The following is a 23019-nucleotide window of genomic DNA, read 5'->3' on the forward strand; positions in this document are numbered from 1 at the left end:
GCGAGACCTGTGTGCCCTGTTGCGCTGTTTCGAGTACTCCACCAACATGGCCAGTGGCGATGAAGCCGTTATCAGCGTTACAATACCACTTCTATGTCTCCTTGAGAAAACACTTAGGGCGATGATGGAAAAGGAGGTGGCCCAGGAGGAAGAGGAGGAAGAGGGGTCATTTTTAGCACTTTCAGGCCAGTCTCTTCGAAGTGACTCAGAGGGAGGTTTTTTGCAACAGCAGAGGCCAGGTACAAATGTAGCGAGACAGGGCCCACTACTGGAGGAGGACGAGGATGGGGAGGAGGTGGAGGAGGATGAGGATGAAGCATGTTCACAGCGGGGTGGCACCCAAAGCAGCTCGGGCCCATCACTGGTGCGTGGCTGGGGGGAAACACAGGACGATGACGATACGCCTCCCACAGAGGACAGCTTGTCCTTACCTCTGGGCAGCCTGGCACACATGAGCGACTACATGCTGCAGTGCCTGCGCAACGACAGCAGAGTTGCCCACATTTTAACGTGTGCAGACTACTGGGTTGCCACCCTGCTGGATCCCCGGTACAAAGACAATGTGCCCACCTTACTTCCTACACTGGAGCGTGATAGGAAGATGCGCGAGTACAAGTGCACGTTGGTAGACGCGCTACTGAGAGCATTCCCAAATGTCACAGGGGAACCAGTGGAAGCCCAAGGCGAAGGCAGAGGAGGAGCAAGAGGTCGCCAACGCAGCTGTGTCACGGCCAGCTCCTCTGAGGGCAGGGTTAGCATGGCAGAGATGTGGAAAAGTTTTGTCACCACACCACAGCTAACTGCACCACCACCTGATACGGAACGTGTTAGCAGGAGGCAACATTTCACTAACATGGTGGAACAGTACCTGTGCACACCCCTCCACGTACTGACTGATGGTTAAGCCCCATTCAACTTCTGGGTCTCCAAATTGTCCACGTGGCCAGAGCTAGCCTTTTATGCCTTGGAGGTGCTGGCCTGCCCGGTGGCCAGCGTTTTGTCTGAACGTGTATTCAGCACGGCAGGGGGCGTCATTACAGACAAACGCAGCCGCCTGTCTACAGCCAATGTGGACAAGCTGACGTTCATAAAAATGAACCAGGCATGGATCCCACAGGACCTGTCCATCCCTTGTGCAAATTAGACATTAACTACCTCCCCTTAACCATATATTATTTTACTCCCGGGCACTTCCTCATTCAATCCTATTTTTATTTTCATTTTACCATTATATTGCGGGGCAACCCAAAGCTGAATGAACCTCTCCTCTGTCTGGGTGCCGGGGCCTAAATATGTGACAGTGGCCTGTTCCAGTGGTGGGTGACGTGAAGCCTGATTCTCTGCTATAACATGAAGACTGATTCTGTGCTGACATGAAGCCAGATTCTCTGTTACGGGACCTCTCTCCTCTGCCTGGCTGCCTGGGCCTAAATATGTGACAGTGGCCTGTTCCAGTGGTGGGTGACGTGAAGCCTGATTCTCTGCTATGACATGAAGACTGATTCTGTGCTGACATGAAGCCAGATTCTCTGTTACGGGACCTCTCTCCTCTGTCTGGGTGCCAGGCCCTAAATGTGTGACAGTGGCCTCTTCCAGTGGTGGGTGACGTGAAGCCTGATTCTCTGCTATGACATGAAGACTGATTCTGTGCTGACATAAAGCCAGATTCTCTGTTACGGGACCTCTCTCCTCTTTCTGGGTGCCAGGGCCTAAATGTGTGACAGTGGCCTCTTCCAGTGGTGGGTGACGTGAAGCCTGATTCTCTGCTATGACATGAAGACTGATTCTGTGCTGACATGAAGCCAGATTCCATGTTACGGGACCTCTCTCCTCTGTCTGGGTGCCAGGGCCTAAATGTGTGACAGTGGCCTCTTCCAGTGGTGGGTGACGTGAAGCCTGATTCTCTGCTATGACATGAAGACTGATTCTGTGCTGACATGAAGCCAGATTCCATGTTACGGGACCTCTCTCCTCTTTCTGGGTGCCAGGGCCTAAATGTGTGACAGTGGCCTCTTCCAGTGGTGGGTGACGTGAAGCCTGATTCTCTGCTATGACATGAAGACTGATTCTGTGCTGACATGAAGCCAGATTCTCTGTTACGGGACCTCTCTCCTCTGTCTGGGTGCCGGGGCCTAAATATGTGACAGTGGCCTGTTCCAGTGGTGGGTGACGTGAAGCCTGATTCTCTGCTATGACATGAAGACTGATTCTGTGCTGACATGAAGCCAGATTCTCTGTTACGGGACCTCTCTCCTCTGTCTGGGTGCCAGGGACTAAATGTGTGACAGTGGCCTCTTCCAGTGGTGGGTGACGTGAAGCCTGATTCTCTGCTATGACATGAAGACTGATTCTGTGCTGACATGAAGCCAGATTCTCTGTTACGGGACCTCTCTCCTCTGTCTGGGTGCCAGGGCCTAAATGTGTGACAGTGGCCTCTTCCAGTGGTGGGTGACGTGAAGCCTGATTCTCTGCTATGACATGAAGACTGATTCTGTGCTGACATGAAGCCAGATTCTCTGTTAAGGGACCTCTCTCCTCTGTCTGGGTGCCGGGGCCTAAATATGTGACAGTGGCCTCTTCCAGTGGTGGGTGACGTGAAGCCTGATTCTCTGCTATGACATGAAGACTGATTCTGTGCTGACATGAAGCCAGATTCTCTGTTACGGGACCTCTCTCATCTGTCTGGGTGCCAGGGCCTAAATGTGTGACAGTGGCCTGTTCCAGTGGTGGGTGACGTGAAGCCTGATTCTCTGCTATAACATGAAGACTGATTCTGTGCTGACATGAAGCCAGATTCTCTGTTACGGGACCTCTCTCCTCTGCCTGGCTGCCTGGGCCTAAATATGTGACAGTGGCCTGTTCCAGTGGTGGGTGACGTGAAGCCTGATTCTCTGCTATGACATGAAGACTGATTCTGTGCTGACATGAAGCCAGATTCTCTGTTACGGGACCTCTCTCCTCTGTCTGGGTGCCAGGCCCTAAATGTGTGACAGTGGCCTCTTCCAGTGGTGGGTGACGTGAAGCCTGATTCTCTGCTATGACATGAAGACTGATTCTGTGCTGACATAAAGCCAGATTCTCTGTTACGGGACCTCTCTCCTCTTTCTGGGTGCCAGGGCCTAAATGTGTGACAGTGGCCTCTTCCAGTGGTGGGTGACGTGAAGCCTGATTCTCTGCTATGACATGAAGACTGATTCTGTGCTGACATGAAGCCAGATTCTCTGTTAAGGGACCTCTCTCCTCTGTCTGGGTGCCGGGGCCTAAATATGTGACAGTGGCCTCTTCCAGTGGTGGGTGACGTGAAGCCTGATTCTCTGCTATGACATGAAGACTGATTCTGTGCTGACATGAAGCCAGATTCTCTGTTACGGGACCTCTCTCATCTGTCTGGGTGCCAGGGCCTAAATGTGTGACAGTGGCCTGTTCCAGTGGTGGGTGACGTGAAGCCTGATTTTCTGCTATGACATGAAGACTGATTCTGTGCTGACATGAAGCCAGATTCTCTGTTACGGGACCTCTCTCCTCTGTCTGGGTGCCAGGGACTAAATGTGTGACAGTGGCCTCTTCCAGTGGTGGGTGACGTGAAGCCTGATTCTCTGCTATGACATGAAGACTGATTCTGTGCTGACATGAAGCCAGATTCTCTGTTACGGGACCTCTCTCCTCTGTCTGGGTGCCAGGGCCTAAATGTGTGACAGTGGCCTCTTCCAGTGGTGGGTGACGTGAAGCCTGATTCTCTGCTATGACATGAAGACTGATTCTGTGCTGACATGAAGCCAGATTCCATGTTACGGGACCTCTCTCCTCTTTCTGGGTGCCAGGGCCTAAATGTGTGACAGTGGCCTCTTCCAGTGGTGGGTGACGTGAAGCCTGATTCTCTGCTATGACATGAAGACTGATTCTGTGCTGACATGAAGCCAGATTCTCTGTTACGGGACCTCTCTCCTCTGTCTGGGTGCCAGGCCCTAAATATGTGACAGTGGCCTCTTCCAGTGGTGGGTGACGTGAAGCCTGATTCTCTGCTATGACATGAAGACTGATTCTGTGCTGACATGAAGCCAGATTCTCTGTTACGGGACCTCTCTCATCTGTCTGGGTGCCAGGGCCTAAATGTGTGACAGTGGCCTGTTCCAGTGGTGGGTGACGTGAAGACTGATTCTGTGCTGACATGAAGCCAGATTCTCTGTTACGGGACCTCTCTCCTCTGTCTGGGTGCCGGGGCCTAAATATGTGACAGTGGCCTGCTCCAGTGGTGGGTGACGTGAAGCCTGATTCTCTGCTATGACATGAAGACTGATTCTGTGCTGACATGAAGCCAGATTCTCTGTTAAGGGACCTCTCTTCTCTGTCTGGGTGCCAGGGCCTAAATATGTGACAGTGGCCTGTTCCAGTGGTGGGTGACGTGAAGCCTGATTCTCTGCTATGACATGAAGACTGATTCTCTGCTGACATGAAGCCAGATTCTCTGTTATGGCATGAAGAGACTGATTCTCTGCTGACGTGAAGCCAGATTCTCTGCTATGGGACCTCTGTCCAATTGATATTGGTTAATTTTCATTTTTTTTATTTTTATTTTAATTCATTTCCCTATCCACATTTGTTTGCAGGGGATTTACCTACATGTTGCTGCCTTTTGCAGCCCTCTAGCTCTTTCCTGGGCTGTTTTACAGCCTTTTTAGTGCCGAAAATTTCGGGTCCCCATTGACTTCAATGGGGTTCAGGTTCGGGACGAAGTCCGGGTCGGGTTCGGATCCCGAACCCGAACATTTCCGGGAAGTTCGGCCAAACTTCTCGAACCCGAACATCCAGGTGTTTGCTCAACTCTAGTAACAACTATTCCCAATTATTGCCTTCTCTTTGGAGGTGAGAGCTGTATTTACATGCAGCAGTCACATACGCTATATGAGAACGAGCAATGATTTGCACAGGATGATCTGCTGCCCAGAAACTATGGGAGAGATTTATCAAGACAGGCGCTTTCTGCGCTGGTCTTGATGTCCCCTGTGCTGCCGGAGGATGCACATAAATCTGTGACAGCTCAGAGCTGCTGTAGATTTCTGCTTCATTTGCACCAGAAAACTGGTGTAAATGAAGAAAAAATTGCCTCTGCTGTTGGTCACGCACGTTTGCCATCCTTGCCATACCCCTTTGGGAAAAGTGGCAAGGGTGCCTAAAAGAGGGAGTTTTTGTCAAAAAGTCAGTGAAAAAGGTCTCAAACACACGGCTTGCAACTTTTTAAAGCCACTTTTCTGTCAAGGGAGATTTATGTTGACATTTATATTGGCTTATTAATGGGAATGATCATTCGTAAGAACATAAATTCCAAATAATGATTTTCTGTAATGGCACCTCCTATGCATTCATCTTCTCTATAGTATACAGCTCTATATGGCAGTATATTAGACAGGCTTCATTCACATCTGCCTCAGCGGCCACGTTAAAGGCCTCTATAGCACAATCCGGTAAAAATAAGGTCAAAATAGAGCAGCCTGTTGCACTATTTTGTCTCTTAAAATGTCAGGCTTCCTGACTAAAACCAGATGATTATAGTCAGTGGGGTTCATCAGGCACTGTAGGTTTCCATCATATGTCATGTAGGGTGCTGTCTTTTTTTTACCCCCGTTTTTCTATTACTAGTATGGAACAGAAAGTTAGATAAAATGACGCTGATGTTAATGACTTAGCATACAATAAAAATTAAAAGGGTTATCCGAGACTGACAAATGCTCCCCCATATGCCTGGCCCCTCACACTGAATCTACTTACCTGGCTCGCCGCTCCTAGTCCCCGCACCACCGCAACTGTTTCTCCCCGTGTTTGGATGAAAACATCTGATGTCGGGGAGGGGGGGAGGAGAAGCCAATGGCAGGCGGTGATGAGCCTCCCTAGCGTCGCCCGCGATGCTAGGAAGGCTCGTCCCAGTCTCCGCTTGCCATTGGCTGCTCCCCCCGACACCAGATGTTTTTATCCACGCACGGGGAGAAACAGCTGCAGCCGTGCGGTGACCAGGAGCGGCGTGGGGAGCCAGGTAAGTAGATTCTGTGTGAGAGGCCCGGCATATGGTGGAGCATTTGTTAGTCAGGGATTACCCCTTTAGCTTTTTCTGGCTCAAAAACACTTTTATACACATATATCCCATAGAGATAGAGCCCCAATCCATGTGATACTAACAAGTGTGCCCTGTGGATTATGCCTCTCATTCTTTCAGGAAAAGAAATTGGTAAACATTGGCCCACCCAAATTCCCTTACCTTACCTCTTAGATTGACATATTCCAAGATGAGTGGTGTGAGATGACCAGCTCTAAATCTTTTGTGTTACTGACAACACCTGACATAGTAAAGCAAAAGTTATTTTTTCAAAGCTGGTCATCTCTGGATATCTCAAGTGAAGAGGATTGGTAAGGTAGGACACATCTTGGTGGGTCTACACTACAATAAGTTGTCAAATTCCTTAGAAATAAGGAATAGTTTTATTTATGGTTAGTAAATACAGTAAGATGTAATGTAATGTACTCTGAGAATCTTAATCAGTGAGGATTTTTGTTTTTCAGGAAACAGAGGTTTTATGGATATCCTGGATATGCCCAATACAAATAAATACTCTTTTGAAGGGTAAGTGTATAATGAATGTCTCTGTCTATTGGTGTAATCATAAGAACAAAAATTAGTAAAGACATAAAGCAGTGATTTCCCTTTGTAGCACACAAGTAAAGTCATAATAACCATAGTGAGGATTGTTTACCGATTTTTTTTTTTTTTTTGTTCCTGTATACTATATCCTATGTAGTGGCTATAATTTACTATTGTAGAATAGCACCCTCTGTCCATTAAAGTCTGTTTGCCCAGTCACGTGACCCACATCAAACTGGATGTTTACAAGGAATAGGTAAATATGATTACCACCACGGATCCAGCTACACTGGGGGGTCTGTAGAAAAGGTCCCCATGGGTGAACAACCCCTTTATCACTGCATTGTGTTGGAAATTGTGGATCTAAATTGCTGATAACACCAGTTGTTAACTTTTAAAGGGGTTTTCTGGGTTCAGAGCTGAACCCGGACATATTCCCATCTTCACCCCTCTGGCCCCCCTGATATGCAGTGTAATAATATAAACCAAAAAAGCCATTGCCCTGTGCGATACCACGCAGGGCAAGGGAGAGCCATCGTATCAGGGGGGCCAGAGGGATGAAGATGGGGATATGTGCGGGTTCAGATCTGAACCTAGACAACCCTTTAGAGGCTATTCATATATTGGATACTATGTGTACTCAATTTATCTTTATAGAGGTGTTTATTGGAATGCCCCCAAGAAAACTATACATAATTTCTCTAACTGAGGTTAACATATTTTTATAATTTTACACTGTAGTGCAAATCCTGTATGGCTGGATCCCTTCTGCAGAAATTTGGAATTGGCAGCACAAGCAGAGCATGAGGATGATTTACCTGAGAACTTGAGTGACATAACAGATCTTTGGAACAGCCCAGCAAGAACTCATGTAATTATAAGGTTTTTGACCTTGTACATCTGTGGCACTGGCAGCTCTTGCAGCCAATTACAATTGTACATTTTTAAGCTTACTGTCCCATATTACTTATTCATGCATATGTTATATGTAAACATAGCCAATATATACACACGTGGACAAATTTGTTAGTACCCTTCTGTGGTCACAGAAATAACTTGAAACTGACAAAAGTAAAAATAGAAATAAAAATTACTGAAATTCACATAATGAAAATCAGACATTGCTTATGAATTGTGGTTCAAAAGAATAATTTATAAGCAAACTAATGAAACTGGTCTGGACTAAAATGATGGAACTCCTAGAAAAGATTAAAAATAATTTGACCATAGGCAGATATGTTTTGTAATTAATGTCACAGGTGTCTTCAAACTTGTAATCAGTCTGCCTATTTAAAGGGTGAAAATTATTAACTGTGCTCCCCACCCCAGCCAGATGTTATCTGCAATAAAGGGGGATGCAGCGAGAGAAAGAGGGAAATTGATGACAAATTGAAGAGATAGATAATACGAATGTTAACCAAAGAGCCCAGAACAACTTCCAAAGAGATTAAAGGGGTTCTGCACTTTGTTTTAACTGATGATCTATCCTCTGGATAGATCATCAGCTTCTGATCGGCGGGGGTCTGACACCGGGGACCCCCGTGATCAGCTGTTTGAGAAGGCAGCGGCGCTCCAGGAGCGCCGCTGCCTTCTCACTGTTTACTGCTGGCCCAGTGACGTCAAGACTAGTATCAACTAGCGTGGGCGGGGCTAAGCTCCATTCAAGTGAACAGAGCTTAGCCCCACCCATGCTAGTTGATACTAGTCGTGACATCACTGGGCCAGCGGTAAACAGTGAGAAGGCCGCGGCGCTCCTGGAGCGCCGCTGCCTTCTCAAAAAGCTGATCGACAAGGGTCCCAGGTGTGTCGGACCCCCGCCGATCAGATGCTGATGATAGATCAGAGGATAGATCATCAGTTAAAACAAAGTGCAGAACCCCTTTAAAGGTAAACTCCAAGGTCAAGGTATATCAGTGTCAGATAGCATCATCTGTCGCTGTCTTACCCAAAGTGGACTTAATGGAAGATGACCGAGGAAGAAACCACTGTTGAAAGAAAATCTTAAAAAAGAGACTGGAATTTTCCAAAATGCATATTGACAAGCCACAAAGCTTCTGGGAGAATGCCCTTTGGACAAGTGAGATAAAACGGGAGCTTTTTGGCAAGTTACATCAGCTCTATGTCCACAGGTGCAAAAATGAAGTATACAAAAAAAGGACATTGTACCTACATGGAGGAGGCTTTGTTATGCTTTGGGGCTGCTTTGCTGTATCTGACACAGGGTGTTTTGAATCTGTGCAGGGTACAATGAAATCTCAAGACTATCAAGCCATTCTGGAATAAAATGTACTGCCCAGTGTCAATAAGCTTGGTTTCAGTTGCAGGTTATGGGTCCTCAAACAGGATACTGTCCCAAAACACACAGCTAAAAACATCCAAGAATGGCTAAGAGCAAAGCATTGGACTCAGGGGCGGACTGACCGGTCGGGCACTTCGGACATGGTCCGAGGGCCCGGGCGGGATGGGGGCCCGCCGCAGAATAACATTCTGATAACTTCTTATCAGCAGCGCAGAGTATTGGCCGCGGCCAATAAGAACAGGGACAGGGGGAGGGGCTGTGGCCACTGCGCCACCAATGAAGATAACTGAGCTGTTAATACAAATACAGGAGGCGGGTGCCGGAATCAAATAGCAGCACCCGACCTCTATGACAGGGAGCGGCACCTAAGTGGTTAACTGCCGCTGATCGCAGCTCCCTGTCATAGAGGTCGGGTGCCGCTATTTGATTCCAGCACCCGCCTCCTGTATTTGTATTAACAGCTCAGTTATCTTCATTGGTGGCGCCCCCCCCCAACACCCCAGTATAATAAACATTGAGTGCGGCCCCCCCCAGTATAATAAACATTGAGTGCGGCGCCCCCCCCCAGTATAATAAACATTGAGTGCAGAGCCCCCCAGTATAATAAACATTGAGTGCCCCCCCCCCCAGTATAATAAACATTGAGTGCGGCGCTTCCCCCAGTATAATAAACATTGAGTGCACCCCCCCAGTATAATAAACATTGAGTGCGGCTCCCCCCAGTATAATAAACATTGGTGGTGCAGTGGGAAGTGCCAATGAGGGTTAAAATAAATAAATAAAAATTAACTCACCTCCTCCAATTGATCGCGCAGCTGCCGGTCTCCTGTTCTTTCTTCAGGACCTGTGGTGACGTCACTGAGCTCCATCACATGGTCCATTACCATGGTGATGGATCATGTGATGTATCATGTGATGAGCACAGTGATGTCACCACAGGTCCTTTGACAGGCTGCTACGCGATCAATTGGAGGAGGTGAGTTAATTTTTATTTATTTTTTTAACCCTCATTGGCACTGCCCACTGCCCACCAATGTTTATATATTTATTATACTAGGGAGGGGGGGGCGCACTGCACCACCAATGTTTATATGTTTATTATACTAGGGAGGGGGGGCGCACTGCGCCACCAATGTTTATTATGTTGGGGGGGACGCACTGCGCCACCAATGTTTATTATACTGGGGTGTTGGGGGGGGCGCACTGCGCCACCAATGTTTATTATGTTGGGGGGGGGACGCACTGCGCCACCAATGTTTATATGTTTACTATACTAGGGAGGGGGGGCGCACTGCGCCACCAATGTTTATTATGTTGGGGGGGGGGGACGCACTGCGCCACCAATGTTTATATGTTTACTATACTAGGGAGGGTGGGCGCACTGCTCCACCAATGTTTATTATGTTGGGGAGGGGACGCACTGGGCCACCAATGTTTATTATACTGGGGTGTTGGGGGGGCGCACTGCGCCACCAATGTTTATGTTTATTATACTAGGGAGGGGGGGCACACTGTGCCACCAATGTTTATTATGTTGGGGGGAACGCACTGCGCCACCAATGTTTATTATACTGGGGTGTTGGGGGGGCGCACTGCGCCACCAATGTTTATTATATTGACCTTCTACTACGCATTCTGCATTAAAGAATGCTATTATTTTCCCTTATAACCATGTTGTTATAAGGGAAAGTAATACAGTGAATAGACTTTCATCCTAGCAACCATGCGTGAAAATCGCACGGTTCAACCGGAAGGATGGATCCGGCATTCCGGTATTTTGAATGCCGGATACGGCACTAATACATTCCTATGGGGAAAAATGCTGAATCCGGCATTCAGGCAAATCTTCAGTTTTTTTCGCCAGAGATAAAACCGTAGAATGCTGCAGTTTTATCTTTTGCCTGATCAGTCAAAAAGAATGACCTGAAGACATCTTTTCCGGTATAGAGCCCCTGTGAACTCTATGCCGGAAATGAAAAACGCTAGTGTGAAAGTACCCTAAAATATTAAGTTTAAATCCCCCCTTTCCCAATTTTACATATAAAATATATAAACAATAAATAAACATATTACATAGCGCTGTGTCCGAAAAGTCCAAACTATTAAATTATTAAAAAATATCTCCTATGCGGTGAGCATTCGCCATTTTTAGTCACCTTGTCACCCCAAAAAATAGGATAGGACTGTTCTATTATGGGCCGAACGTTTCATAAAATGCGAAATCCACGCAGCTTTTTTTGGTGTTTATTTTTTTTGCACGGTATTGAGTATCGCAATACTTTTTTATGGTGACGAAAGCGAATCAAAACTTTGGTATCGAAACAACCCTACGCCAATCTGATCGGCGTAGCGTTGTCACGATACCAACATTTTGATTCAGTTTTGATTTGGCTCCTAAATTTTTCAATTCAGGAGCCAATGGCTACTAGGTATTTTTTTTAGTCTGGAGCACTGTGCCCAGCACCCCGATTCCGAATGTTATGCTGGCCTGGTAATGGCAGTGCGGCCCGGTGCAGTCACTGTATTCTATTACACCGGGCCCCGCTCACTGTAATACTAATATTCATATGTGAACAACTTGAAATCCTCTGCGATCCTCTCCCTCTCTGTACTCACAAACTCAGTAGCAGGCCGGGCGGCAGCGGAACTCACTGACGTCACGCGCCTGCTCCTCCCACTTTATGAATTAAGTAGGAGGAGCAGGCGTGGGACATCAGCGAGTTGCGCTGCCGCCCGGCCTGCTACTGAGGTTGTGAGTACAGAGAGGGAGAGGATCGCAGAGGATTTCAAGTTGTTCACATATGAATATTAGTATTACAGTGAGCGGGGCCCGGTGTAATAGAATACAGTGACTGCACCGGGCCGCACTGCCATTACAACACCAGATGCCGGCCCCCAGACCCTGTATTGGGGGTCATTCACTCACAGGGACACTGTTATGGGGGGATCTGTGGATGACACATATATAGCATAAGGTGCTATATATGTGTCACCCACAGATCCCCCCCACAACAGTGCCACCCACAGAGCCCCCACAACAGTGCCAACCACAGAGCCCCCACAACAGTGCCATCCACAGAGCCCCCACAACAGTGCCATCCACAGAGCCCCCACAACAGTGCCATCCACAGAGCCCCCATAACAGTGCCATCCACAGAGCCCCCATAACAGTGCCATTCACAGAGCCCCCATAACAGTGCCATTCACAGAGCCCCCATAACAGTGCCATCCACAGAGCCCGCATAACAGTGCCATCCACAGAGCCCTCATAACAGTGCCATCCACAGAGCCCCCATAACACCTTTTGGTTCAAAATATTTTTTTATTTGGCTATTCCCCACCCCTCTTGTAATTGTTCCGCTACTTGTGGGCTGCGCGGGAATGAGTTCAGTCACTTCGGTGCGCAATCCCGTCCTGCAGCGCGTGATCCCGCAAGACCCGCCGCTGTAGGTCACGGGTCTCGCGGGATCACGCGCCGCAGGATGGGATTGCGCACCGAAGTGACTAAACTCATGCCCATGTAGCCCGCAAGTAGCGGATCAGTGGAACAAGTACAAGGTGGGTGGGGGGATGATCTGTGGGGTTGCTCAGACGGCTAGGCCCTTCACAGTAGTTATTAACCCCTTTCAGCAGTCCCCCATTCACTGAAGGGGGGACTGCTGAAAGGGATTAATAACTACTGTGAAGGGCCTCCCCCCCCTTTCACAGTAGTTATGCCCAGATATGTGCCCCCTGCACAGTAGTTATGCCCACACTGCTTCTAACAGAGGCTCACTAATGGACGCTGAGATTAGATCACCCCATACAAAAGCATTGAATCAATGCTTTCCTATGGGGAAAAATCTGACCCTGGAGGTCATCATGCAGAGTGTGAATACGTCCAGCGTCAGATACTGGACCAAAGGTCTGTTTTAATCCAGGAAGCCTTCAGGTGGCTGCCAGCGACTAGAGGCTGACTTATTGCTGGAAAGTAAACATTGCAGTTTCTCTAGAACATTGCAGCTCGATTTGCAAAAGGGACACTGTACCCAGACCACTTCAATGAGCTGAAGTGGTCTGGGTGCCTTTTGTGTTGCTTTAACTTTGAAATCTTATTAAAGGTTATGTAGGGTGTGGCTGGGGCATGTAGGCGGGACAAGGGTGGGGCTTGCAGCAGAACATGGGTGAGGCCTGTAAGGGGGCCCTTGATTTATTTTGCCCGGGGGCCCTGAGGGTTCTCAGTCCGCCCCTGATTGGACTATTCTGAAGTGGTCTTCTATGAGCCCTGGTCTAAATTCTATTGAACATCTGTAGAAGGAGCTGAAACATGCAGTCTGGAGAAGGCACCCTTCAAACCTGAGACAGTTGGAGCAGTTTGCTGACGAGGAGTGGGCCAAAATGCCTGTGGACAGGGGCAGAAGTCTCATTGAGAGTTAAATAAATCATTAGATTGCAATGATTACGTCAACAATGTTTGCAACAAAATATTAAGTTAAGAGTACCATCATTTTTGTCCAGGCCAGTTTCATTTGTTTGTTTTTTAAATTATTCTGTTGAACCACAATTCAAAAGCAGCGTCTGATTTTCATTAGTTGATTTTCAGTAAAAAAAAAAAAATATTATGACTTTTTTGTCAGTTTTTAGCTATTTCAGTGAACATTTTGGGTTTTATTTACTTTGACCGAAGTGTTCTAACAATTTTATCCACATGTGAATAAAACAAATTTAGCACATATAATTGTTTCATTGATTACACTACATCAATTTTAGGGCACTTTTGGGCGTGAACCAACAGCTACCAAACCAGAAGATGACCGCTACCTTCGTGCAGCAATTCAGGAGTATGATAACATTGCAAAACTGGGGCAGATCATGCGTGAGGGACCTATTAAGGTGAGTATACAGAACAAAATTGATTTATGAGCTAGATGCAGCAGCAGCCCAAATGTTCTCATTCACTAACAGCAAAGATTCAAAGAGATATCTCGAAAATGACAAGAAATTGAAACACAAAGTATACTAGAAAGCTGTAGAAGTCTTAATTTATACTGTGTTTCGGCTTTATTTTAAAACCCTTGTAACACTTACATCACTATAGCCCCACAGCACCCCCCCTTCCCCCGTCTAGTAAGAAACATAAGAAACAAACGTAAAGTGGCACTGTACTTTTATTAAACTTTTGATAGGGAGTTGGGATATATCAAAAGTTTAGATCGGTGGGTGTCTGAGAGTTGAGACCCCCCATCCCCGATCTCTGGAATGAGGGGAGAGAACTGTGAGCTTAGCGCGCTCTCTCTTCTCGCTGAGCGAGACTGACCCATAGACTTTCTATTGGGTCCCTCTCGCTTCCTGTCCTGCAGTGAGGAGAGAGAATGCGATAAGTGTGCACTTCTCTCACCTCATTATAGAAATCAATGTGGGTTTCAGCGCTCAGACCCCCACCGATCTTTTGATATGTCCCTATAACTTATCAAAAGTTTAATGAAAGTTCAGTGCCACACAGGGGCGGATTGGGAACTTAAAATGGCCTTGGAAAAAACCTAAAAGTGGCTCCATGTTGTAGGTGGGTCCAAATTGACAGAAGGAGGGACAAAACAAAGGGCCTGCAATACCGTAGTGCAGCACAGAATACCACCCCAGCAGAACCAAATACCACAGGGCAGCAGCAAATACTGCCGCCACAACCACAGTATTAAACTGTACCACAATGGAGTTCAAGAGGGCATCTGTGGCCGTTGAGCATCAGATGCTTATCTACCTGGCCTGCGGCCATCAAGAGGGCTTGAGTGGCCCCCTGGGCATCGGCCCACCAGGAAATTTCCCTGTAGAGTCTATGGCCAATCCACCCCTGGTGCCACATTAACCCTTAGGATACCAGCGCCATACATGTACAGCACAAAAATACAGGACAGAAATCCCACCACAGTACAGGTACGGCGTGCTGATCAGAGGCAGGGGTCCGGCTGTCACTGATAGCCGGACCCCTGCTGAATGCTCCTGCATCGGTGAAAACACTGATGCCGGCGCATTAACCCTTGCACTGCCGCGGTCAGCGCTGACCGCAGCACGTGCAGTATCCAACGGGTGCCGGTGTCAATGGGGAAGGGAACCTCAGGGCAGGGAAGGCCGCCTGATGCCTTCCTTAGGCATCGTGGCTGCCTTCTGGGAGAGCCTGTGAGATCCAGCCTCCTGGATCTCACAGGCAAACAGGCTGTAAGCGTATTACACTGGTAATACACTTACAGCCAATGCATTATAATACAGAAGTATTGTAATGCATTACAAAGGGGATCAGACCCCCAAAAGTTGAAGTCCCAGAGTGGGACAAAAAAATAATATTTAAAGTTTCAAGTAAAAAAAAAAAGAAGCATCCTTTTCCCAAATTAAAGTAATTATTTATTTTTTTTAAATAGGGAAAAAAGAAAAACATGATTTTTTTTTCAAAAATGCTTTTATTGTGTTAAATAAAATGGTGTCAAAAAAGCCATTTTTTGTCACCTTACATTAAAAAAGTGTAATACCAAGCGATCAAAAAGTCATATGTACCCCAAAATAGTGCCAATCAAACCGTCATCTCATCCCGCAAAAATGATATCCTACCTAAGACAATTGCCCAAAAACTGAAAAAACTATGGCTCTCAGACTATGGAGACACTAAAACAAAATTTTATATATATATATTTTTTTTTACCTACATATTAGGTATTGCCACGTCCGTAACAACCTGCTCTATAAAAATATCACATGACCTAACCCCTCAGGTGAACACCGTAAAAAAAAAAAAATGCTGTCAAAAAAAGCCATTTTTTGGTCACCTTACATCACAAAAAGTGTAATAGTAAGCGATCAAAAAGTCATACGCACCCCAAAATAGTACCAATCAAACAGTCATCTCATCCCACAAATGAGACCCTACCTAAGAAAATCGCCCCAAAAAATTATAAAACTATGACTCTCAGAATATGGAAACACTGAAACATGTTTTTTTTAATTAAAAAATGCTGTTACTGTGTAAAACAAATAAATAAAAAAGTATACTGTACATATTAGGTTTCACCGCGTCTGTAAGAACCTGCTGTATAAAAATATCACATGAACTAACCCCTCAGAAGAAACACCGTAAAAAAAATAATGGTGTAAAAAAAGCTATTTTTTTTGTCACTTTACATCACAAAAAGTACAATAGCAAGCGATCAAAAATTCATATGCACCCTAAAATAGTACCAATCAAACCGTCATCTCATCTCGCAAAAAAGGAGCCCCTACATAAGACAGTCGCCCTAAAAATAAACTATGGCTTTCAGAATATGGAGATACTAAAAAACTATTTAAAAAAAAATATATAAATATTATGCAAAACTGAAACAAACAACCAAAAAAAGTCATATTTGGTATTGTCGTATCTGAAACAACCTGCTCTATAAAAATACCACATGATCTAACCTGTCAGATGAACACTGTAAATAACAAAAAATAAAAACGGTGCCAAAAGTTACCTTGCCTCACAAAAAGTGTAATATAGAGCAACCAAAAATCATATGTACCCTAAAATAGTACCAACTAAACTGCCACTTTTTCAGTTTGTTTCCAAAATGGGGTCTTTTTTTGGAGTTTCTACTCTAGGGGTGCATCATGGGGTCTTTAAATGTGACGTGGCAGCCTAAAATTATCCCAGTGAAATCTGCTTTCCAAAAACCATATTGTGTTACTTTCCTTCTGTGCAATGCCGTCTGCCTGTACAGCAGTTTACAACCACATATGGAGTCTTTCTGTAAACTACATAATCAGGGCAATAAATATTGGGTTTTGTTTGGCTGTTAACCCTTGCTTTGTTAGTGGAATTTTTTTTAATTAAAATGGAAACTATGCCAAAAAAGTGAAATTCGGAAATTTCATCTCCATTTTTCATTAATTCTTGCTGAACACCTAAAGGGTTAACAAAGTTTGTAAAATCAGTTTTGAATACCGTGAGGGGTGTAGTTTCTAAAATGGGGTCATTCTTGGGTGGTTTCTATTATGTAAGCCTCACAAAATGACTTCAGACCTGAACTGGTCCTTAAAAAGTGGGTTTTGGAAATTTTCTGAAAAATGTCAAGATTTGCTTCTAAACTTCTAAGCCTTTTAACGTCCCCAAAAAATAAAATGGCATTCACAAAATTATCCAAACATGAAGTAGACATATGGGGAATGTAAAGTAGTAACTATTTTTCGAGTTCTTACTATCTATTATAAAAGTAGAGAACTAGAAATTTGGAAGTTTTTCAAAATTTTGGTATTTATTTTTAAAAATGACATTTTTTTACTCAATTTTACCACTGTCATGAAGTACAATATGTGACGAGAAAACAATCTCAGAATGGCCTGGATAAGTAAAAGTGTTTTAAAGTTATTACCACATAAAGTGACACTGGTCAGATTTGCAAAAATCGGCCTGGGATTTAAGGTGAAAAGTCGCTCGGTAGTGAAGGGGTTAAAGAAGCACTCCCATAAACAATATCATCATGTGGCACGTTAGATATGTAAGAGGTATAAATAGCATGTTAGTAAATGGTATAACCGGAGCATTTATTTCCATGTTATCCACTCTGTGCCAATCACGTGATTCTGACATGGCATTCTGACTTGCTGAATCTTTTAAAGCGTTTTTGGCAGGATCATAAGTTACTTTCTTTTTACAAAATATAAGCTTTATTACAAATTAGAAAATCATTCATGTACACTATCCTCAACACATATCATTTCTCACATTATCAATTTCAATGTTTGTAAAGATACCATATATACACAATGCTATTATTTCTGACTTTTTTATTTTATAACATTTCATTGTGAAATCTTTCAACTGCATCTTATGTCAAGAAATTCTATTTGTTTCCACTTCTGCAGATAGAGCAATTTGTCGTAAGGAACTCTTATATATGTAAAGCAGGTTTTCTGAATAATAATAAATTACATACTGTATATCTTCTCTGGACATGCACAATGGCCTTTAAAACTTCTTAGCAATTAATGGAAATTATGGGAATCCAGTATAATACTCTCCATCCTACCAATGGTTACAATTATTAATAAATATATGCAGTGTCGGACTGGGGAACCTAGGGCCCACCAGTAAAATTTATTTTGGGGGCCCACCGTACGGATACATTCAAATATAATACATATTTTAACAAGTTTTTTATGAACATAGACTGGTTGAGGTGCTGTACATTGTATATATGTATGTAGTGCAGTAAGTCTACTGTATTATGTGCCACTTGTGCAGGGGGTGGGAGACTAGGGGCCCACCTTTCTCAGGGGCCCACCGGGGGATTCCCCTGTACCCCTGTGGGCCAGTCCGAGCCTGAATATATGTGGGCCTTTATCCTATAAGGTTTTTGTGGTATTTTCCAGTTACTTCCATGTCTAGGGAATAAATGATCCTCTAGAAAATATGGAGAGTTTGGTGCTTGGTTAGACAAGTTGGAAACAACTGGAGTCAATAGTTTATGTTCATGATGCAGTTTGTGCCAGGTTCTAGCGTAAACTGCCTCTAAAATGTCACAAGTGATAACGTGCAACACTGGTAAAAATAGTGATTTTTTTCGTCACTTGCCAAATTTGGCATGTGACTAAAATTGTAGGCTTAGGGGGTCATTTATTACGCTGAAATACGCCTATCTTAGGTGTTTCAGGCGCAGATTGCGGTGCCCCTTAGTCTCTTTTATTTAGAAGAAGAAGAAAGGGCATGCCCTTTGGCACAAATCTACACTTGCTCAATGTAGGTTTCCTTTCCTCACTGTCACAAAGTTTAAAATGTGCCAAATTTTGAGTAAGATACCTATTAATACATTTGGTGAGAATCACTCCAACTTCCTCCTTTTGCAAGACCATCTAGTTTTATGCCATTTCTGTCAATAAGTACATGTCTTGGAAAAGTCTCCATGATGACAGTATGTGAATGCATAATATATGAAAATATTAACCAACATCCTCACACAGGGGTCTCTGCTGAAAGTAGTTCTGGATGATTATATGAGACTGAAAAAGTTATTAGCACAGAGAATGGTTCATAAAGCCACCACCAGCAATGGGGACCAATCCTCGGTCACAGAGGTAGATTGTCTTGCAGTGGTGTGCAGGCTGTATGGCCTGGTTCTTTGATTCTATGGGAGCTGGGTATGCATGGTGTGTTTCCTGTTTTTAGACTTTGATCTTGCCATGGTTATATACTAATACATGCTGTACTATTTTTTTTCTTGTTTTCTTCAGTCTTCTAATAAAGTTTGTGTATTAATTATTAGAAATTTTGCATGACTATATAAGCAATGAGGAGTACTAATAATGTAAAAAGTAATTCATACAGTGTTGCATGCATTCTCTAAATCAGGGATCAGCAACTTTCGGCACTCCAGCTGTTGTGAAACTATAATTCCCAGCATGCTCCATTCATTTCTATGAGAGTTCTGACAAGAGCAGAGCAAGTATGCATGCTGGGAGTTGTAGTTTCACAACACCTGGAGTGCCGGAGGTTGCCTACCCCTGCTCTAAATGGTACATTGTATCGAGCTCCTTTTTTTTCCTGTGATTTTCATGACACCACAGGGATTGTATAGCGAAGAAGGACCAGCAATCACAGTGAGTGCTGATCCTTGTTCGCTATATATTAGTGAGACGCCTTCCCTGGACACGTGCAAACCGCAGTGCCGTCCTATCTTCTTCAATACCACAGGGATTGTGTCACTCAGATTCTTACATATGTGCTGTTGGAAATGATGTATAGAGTTTTCAATTCTATGGAGCAGCTCAGTCCCCATGAGTAGGTATAGTTAACTGTTTACACCCACTGGACCAAATTTACTAATGTCTTCAAGTGAGCCAAAATCTGGTGCAATCTGGTCCATTTTTGGTGCAGTTTGTAGCTAGCTGAGCAAAGGACGTGGCTTACTAGAAAAGGGGCATGGAATCAAAGGGAAGAATGTGGTCTAATATGCAACTTTTAGTGCCAAAATTGCAATTGTGGCATAAAATTCAATCTAAAACTAAACCAACCAGTAGTTGGTATAGAGTTAGGCTACTTTTACATCTGCATTTAGTTGTACAGTTTTGAGATCCATCACATGATCTCAAAACCGCAGCTAAACGCTTCACTTTTCTCCCCATTCATTTTCAATGGGGACAAAACTGAACAAACTTTAACGGAGTGCATCAGAATGCAAGCCATTCCGTTTCTTGCGTTCCCATGATGCACACACAAGTGTTGCAAGCAGTGTTTTTGTGTGCGTCATGGGATACAGAGCAAGACAGATCTGGCATGAAACACAATGTCAATGGTGCCAGATCCGTTCTTCTCGGAAATGAAAAAAAAAAAGTTTCCAGCGCCCGTTGACTTACAATGGTTTTAGTGCAGGATCCGTCTTAGTCCTTTTGGAGAAAATACAACCGGATCCGTTCTGAATGGATGCAGACGGTTGTATTCTTGACTGGATGCATTTTTGCTGATCCCCTGTCTGAGTATTTTCATCATTATGGCATATCCATTCTAAAGATTGGGATGCGAGTCCCAGAGGTAGGACCCATATCCTGGGAATATGCTCTAAATAATTTTAGTGCCAATAACCTTTAAACACAGTTGAAAAGTATACAGCCACCTTCAATCCCCCTAGTAGTCATTGCAGGCAGTCAGAATTTTGTTATTCACTTGTATGTACAAGGGCTTTGGTGCTCTGTCCACAAAAAAAGAGCCCCAACTGCTTGATTTATAATTTGAAATTGTAGGGGTTGATCAGCATGGTAAAATGATTGAGCAGTAGATTCCTGTGTTGAGATAGGACAAGGAAGTTGAGTCCAGTGGAGACTTGGTAAGTGTTGGGAGCAGCAGGAATCAGTCCACTGAGTACATAGGGCCAGATTTATCATTCCTCTGACAGCTCACTCCACTTTCACATATGGCTAAAGTCAGTTTTAGCCAAGTCAGATTTATGATCGGCCCTTTAAGACTGTAATAAATGTGGTTTGACGGTAGCAGTTTATCCGTCAGTAAGCAGCTTTACAAAAGTCGCACGTTTTTATGAAAAAGTCGCACGTTTTTATGAAAAAGTCGCATGTTCTATTAAAAAGTCTCATAAGATAAGCCTGGTCCTCACTGGAGTGAAATTGCGACTTTTTTGCGACTTTTTAAATAATCCCAATAGTAAATCTGTCTAGAGATTCATTTACATAAGAAAACACGCCCACTTTCAGAAAACTGGCGAGCATAGTGCAGAGCAGAAAAAAGTCGCAAATTTGTGCGCAGTTTTAGCGTTTGGAACTTTTTTTGGGACTTTTTCACTCCATTATTCTGACCTGAGCTAATGATAAATCTGGCCCATTGTCTTTTATTTTTTTAACCCACTCTGAGCCCTTTCCAAAAATGTAGTCCCACTGTATAAACCCTGTAATCAGCAATCAATGTTGGAGCTAAAGGACATAAGAGGTCATTTACTGACCAGAAATAGGCATAGTAGGCCTATTTCTGCCGCAGATTACGGTGCAAAGGTCCTTTGCGCTGAAATCTGCGGCTTTTCCCAGCTCAGGACAGGTCTTAAAAAGTGGGTATGGCAGGGACTGGGAGGCCAGTCTCAGTTACCATTTTCTATGCCTGGTTTAAGCGTAGAAAATGGTCTAAATGTAAGCCAGCGAGGAAGCCGTCTTACACTTAGATCGGCAGTGGATCCGTCAACGCTATGTAGAGGCTGTCGAATTCCGGTTGATTCACCGCCAGCTATAGGGGCTATGATGCCCATACTGTTAAATGGCGTATAGTCACTTTACAAATGTTTGTAGTTTGCTGTCTGATTGCTCTGTAATGGATTCTGCTTTCATTTTTACTACTTCCCTTAATTAAGAGCATAACAGTAGTTATAAATAAAAATGGGAAGTTGTGTTTAGTTCCACCTTCTGTAATTTCCTCTTCAAGTATGTAACTTGGCTATATTAGCGGTGATTGAATATAAACCACTTCTTCAAGAATGGTACAGAATGTTTTATGATCTTTTAAAGGGAAAAGTCAAACATTAGTCAGAACAGGAACAGTGGTTCTGGTGGACAGTAGGTGTGTGTATGCATGAGAAAGACTGTCAGCCAAAATGTCTGGAATAAAGACACCTGTTTTTGCACTGCATTTTCGGGTGTTGTCTTTTCTTCTTGGGGGGGGGGGGGGGTGGAGTAGAGGATGGTATGGCTATTATGAGGGGACTGGCTGTAAGGAGGGTCTATTTGGCCTTAACTCAGTCCAAGGTTGCCATTATTTGGTCAAACTGTGCATCTGTCGTTGAATCCCAACTACTGAGTTACTCTAGTATGTATATGGAATCCATTATAGTCCTCTATGGAAGGTGGGTCTGTTGCACCTCAACAGGGATTAATAGTTTGGCAACAGTAATTATGGGGGTAATTAGGTTAAAGCTGTGGTGGGGACCCAAAGAAGGACCAATGAAATAGAAGGCACTAGTTTTGTTTCACAGAGTTTCAGAATAATTTTTCCAGAAATTATGTAAAGTCAGACATTCCCACCAAAAATGTAGCATTGGATCATTGTGGGCAATGCAATACAACTAGATGCCTGACCCAATAAGTTTACTTAGAGAAAGTTGTGGCGTTTGAACCATCTAGTTAGTATTTTGTAGGAGCACCCTTTGCCTATAATTTGCTATGTGCTTTTTTTAGAGAAGAATATCTTTGATTCGTGCTCCCAATAGGTAAACTGGTTTTATGGTGAATCTCCCAGAAGACCTACATTTTTGTTTTCTTTCTTGAGGTGGTGGCCATTTTGACAACAGGAAATCCAGCCATACTAGTTGTCACATTTCAATAAATGTCCCCAAAACTGATACTAAAACTATGAATTTGTTATTGATCAAACATATTGATAGGGTTAAAATGTATCATCTGTTTCTGGGAAGCTAGTTCAAAAACCAATCAGATTTCCTGTTTGTTAAAGAAAAGGCATATTTTTACAAAATAATTTTAAAAAGGCATGCATTATGGGGGAGATTTATAAAGGAAAACTGGCTTAGCATAGCAACCAATAAAAGTCCACCTTTCATTTTCCAAAGGAGCTCTGAAAAATGAAAGATGGAATCTGATTGGT

General features: G+C 44.2%; 1 protein-coding gene across 1 annotated transcript in view; it reads left to right on the plus strand.

The window, feature by feature from the left end:
• Window positions 1-23019, plus strand: part of CDH23 (cadherin related 23) — a 1196655-nt gene that overhangs the window by 1171834 nt on the left and 1802 nt on the right. Inside the window, exons 63-66 of the mRNA XM_040438415.1 lie at window positions 6553-6613; window positions 7373-7502; window positions 13680-13802; window positions 18891-19004. Of these exons, the coding sequence (XP_040294349.1) occupies window positions 6553-6613; window positions 7373-7502; window positions 13680-13802; window positions 18891-19004 (428 nt within the window). The remainder of the gene's footprint in view (window positions 1-6552; window positions 6614-7372; window positions 7503-13679; window positions 13803-18890; window positions 19005-23019) is intronic.

The sequence above is a fragment of the Bufo bufo genome, chromosome 6 (genome assembly GCF_905171765.1).
Source record: "Bufo bufo chromosome 6, aBufBuf1.1, whole genome shotgun sequence".
Classification (NCBI taxonomy): domain Eukaryota; kingdom Metazoa; phylum Chordata; class Amphibia; order Anura; family Bufonidae; genus Bufo; species Bufo bufo.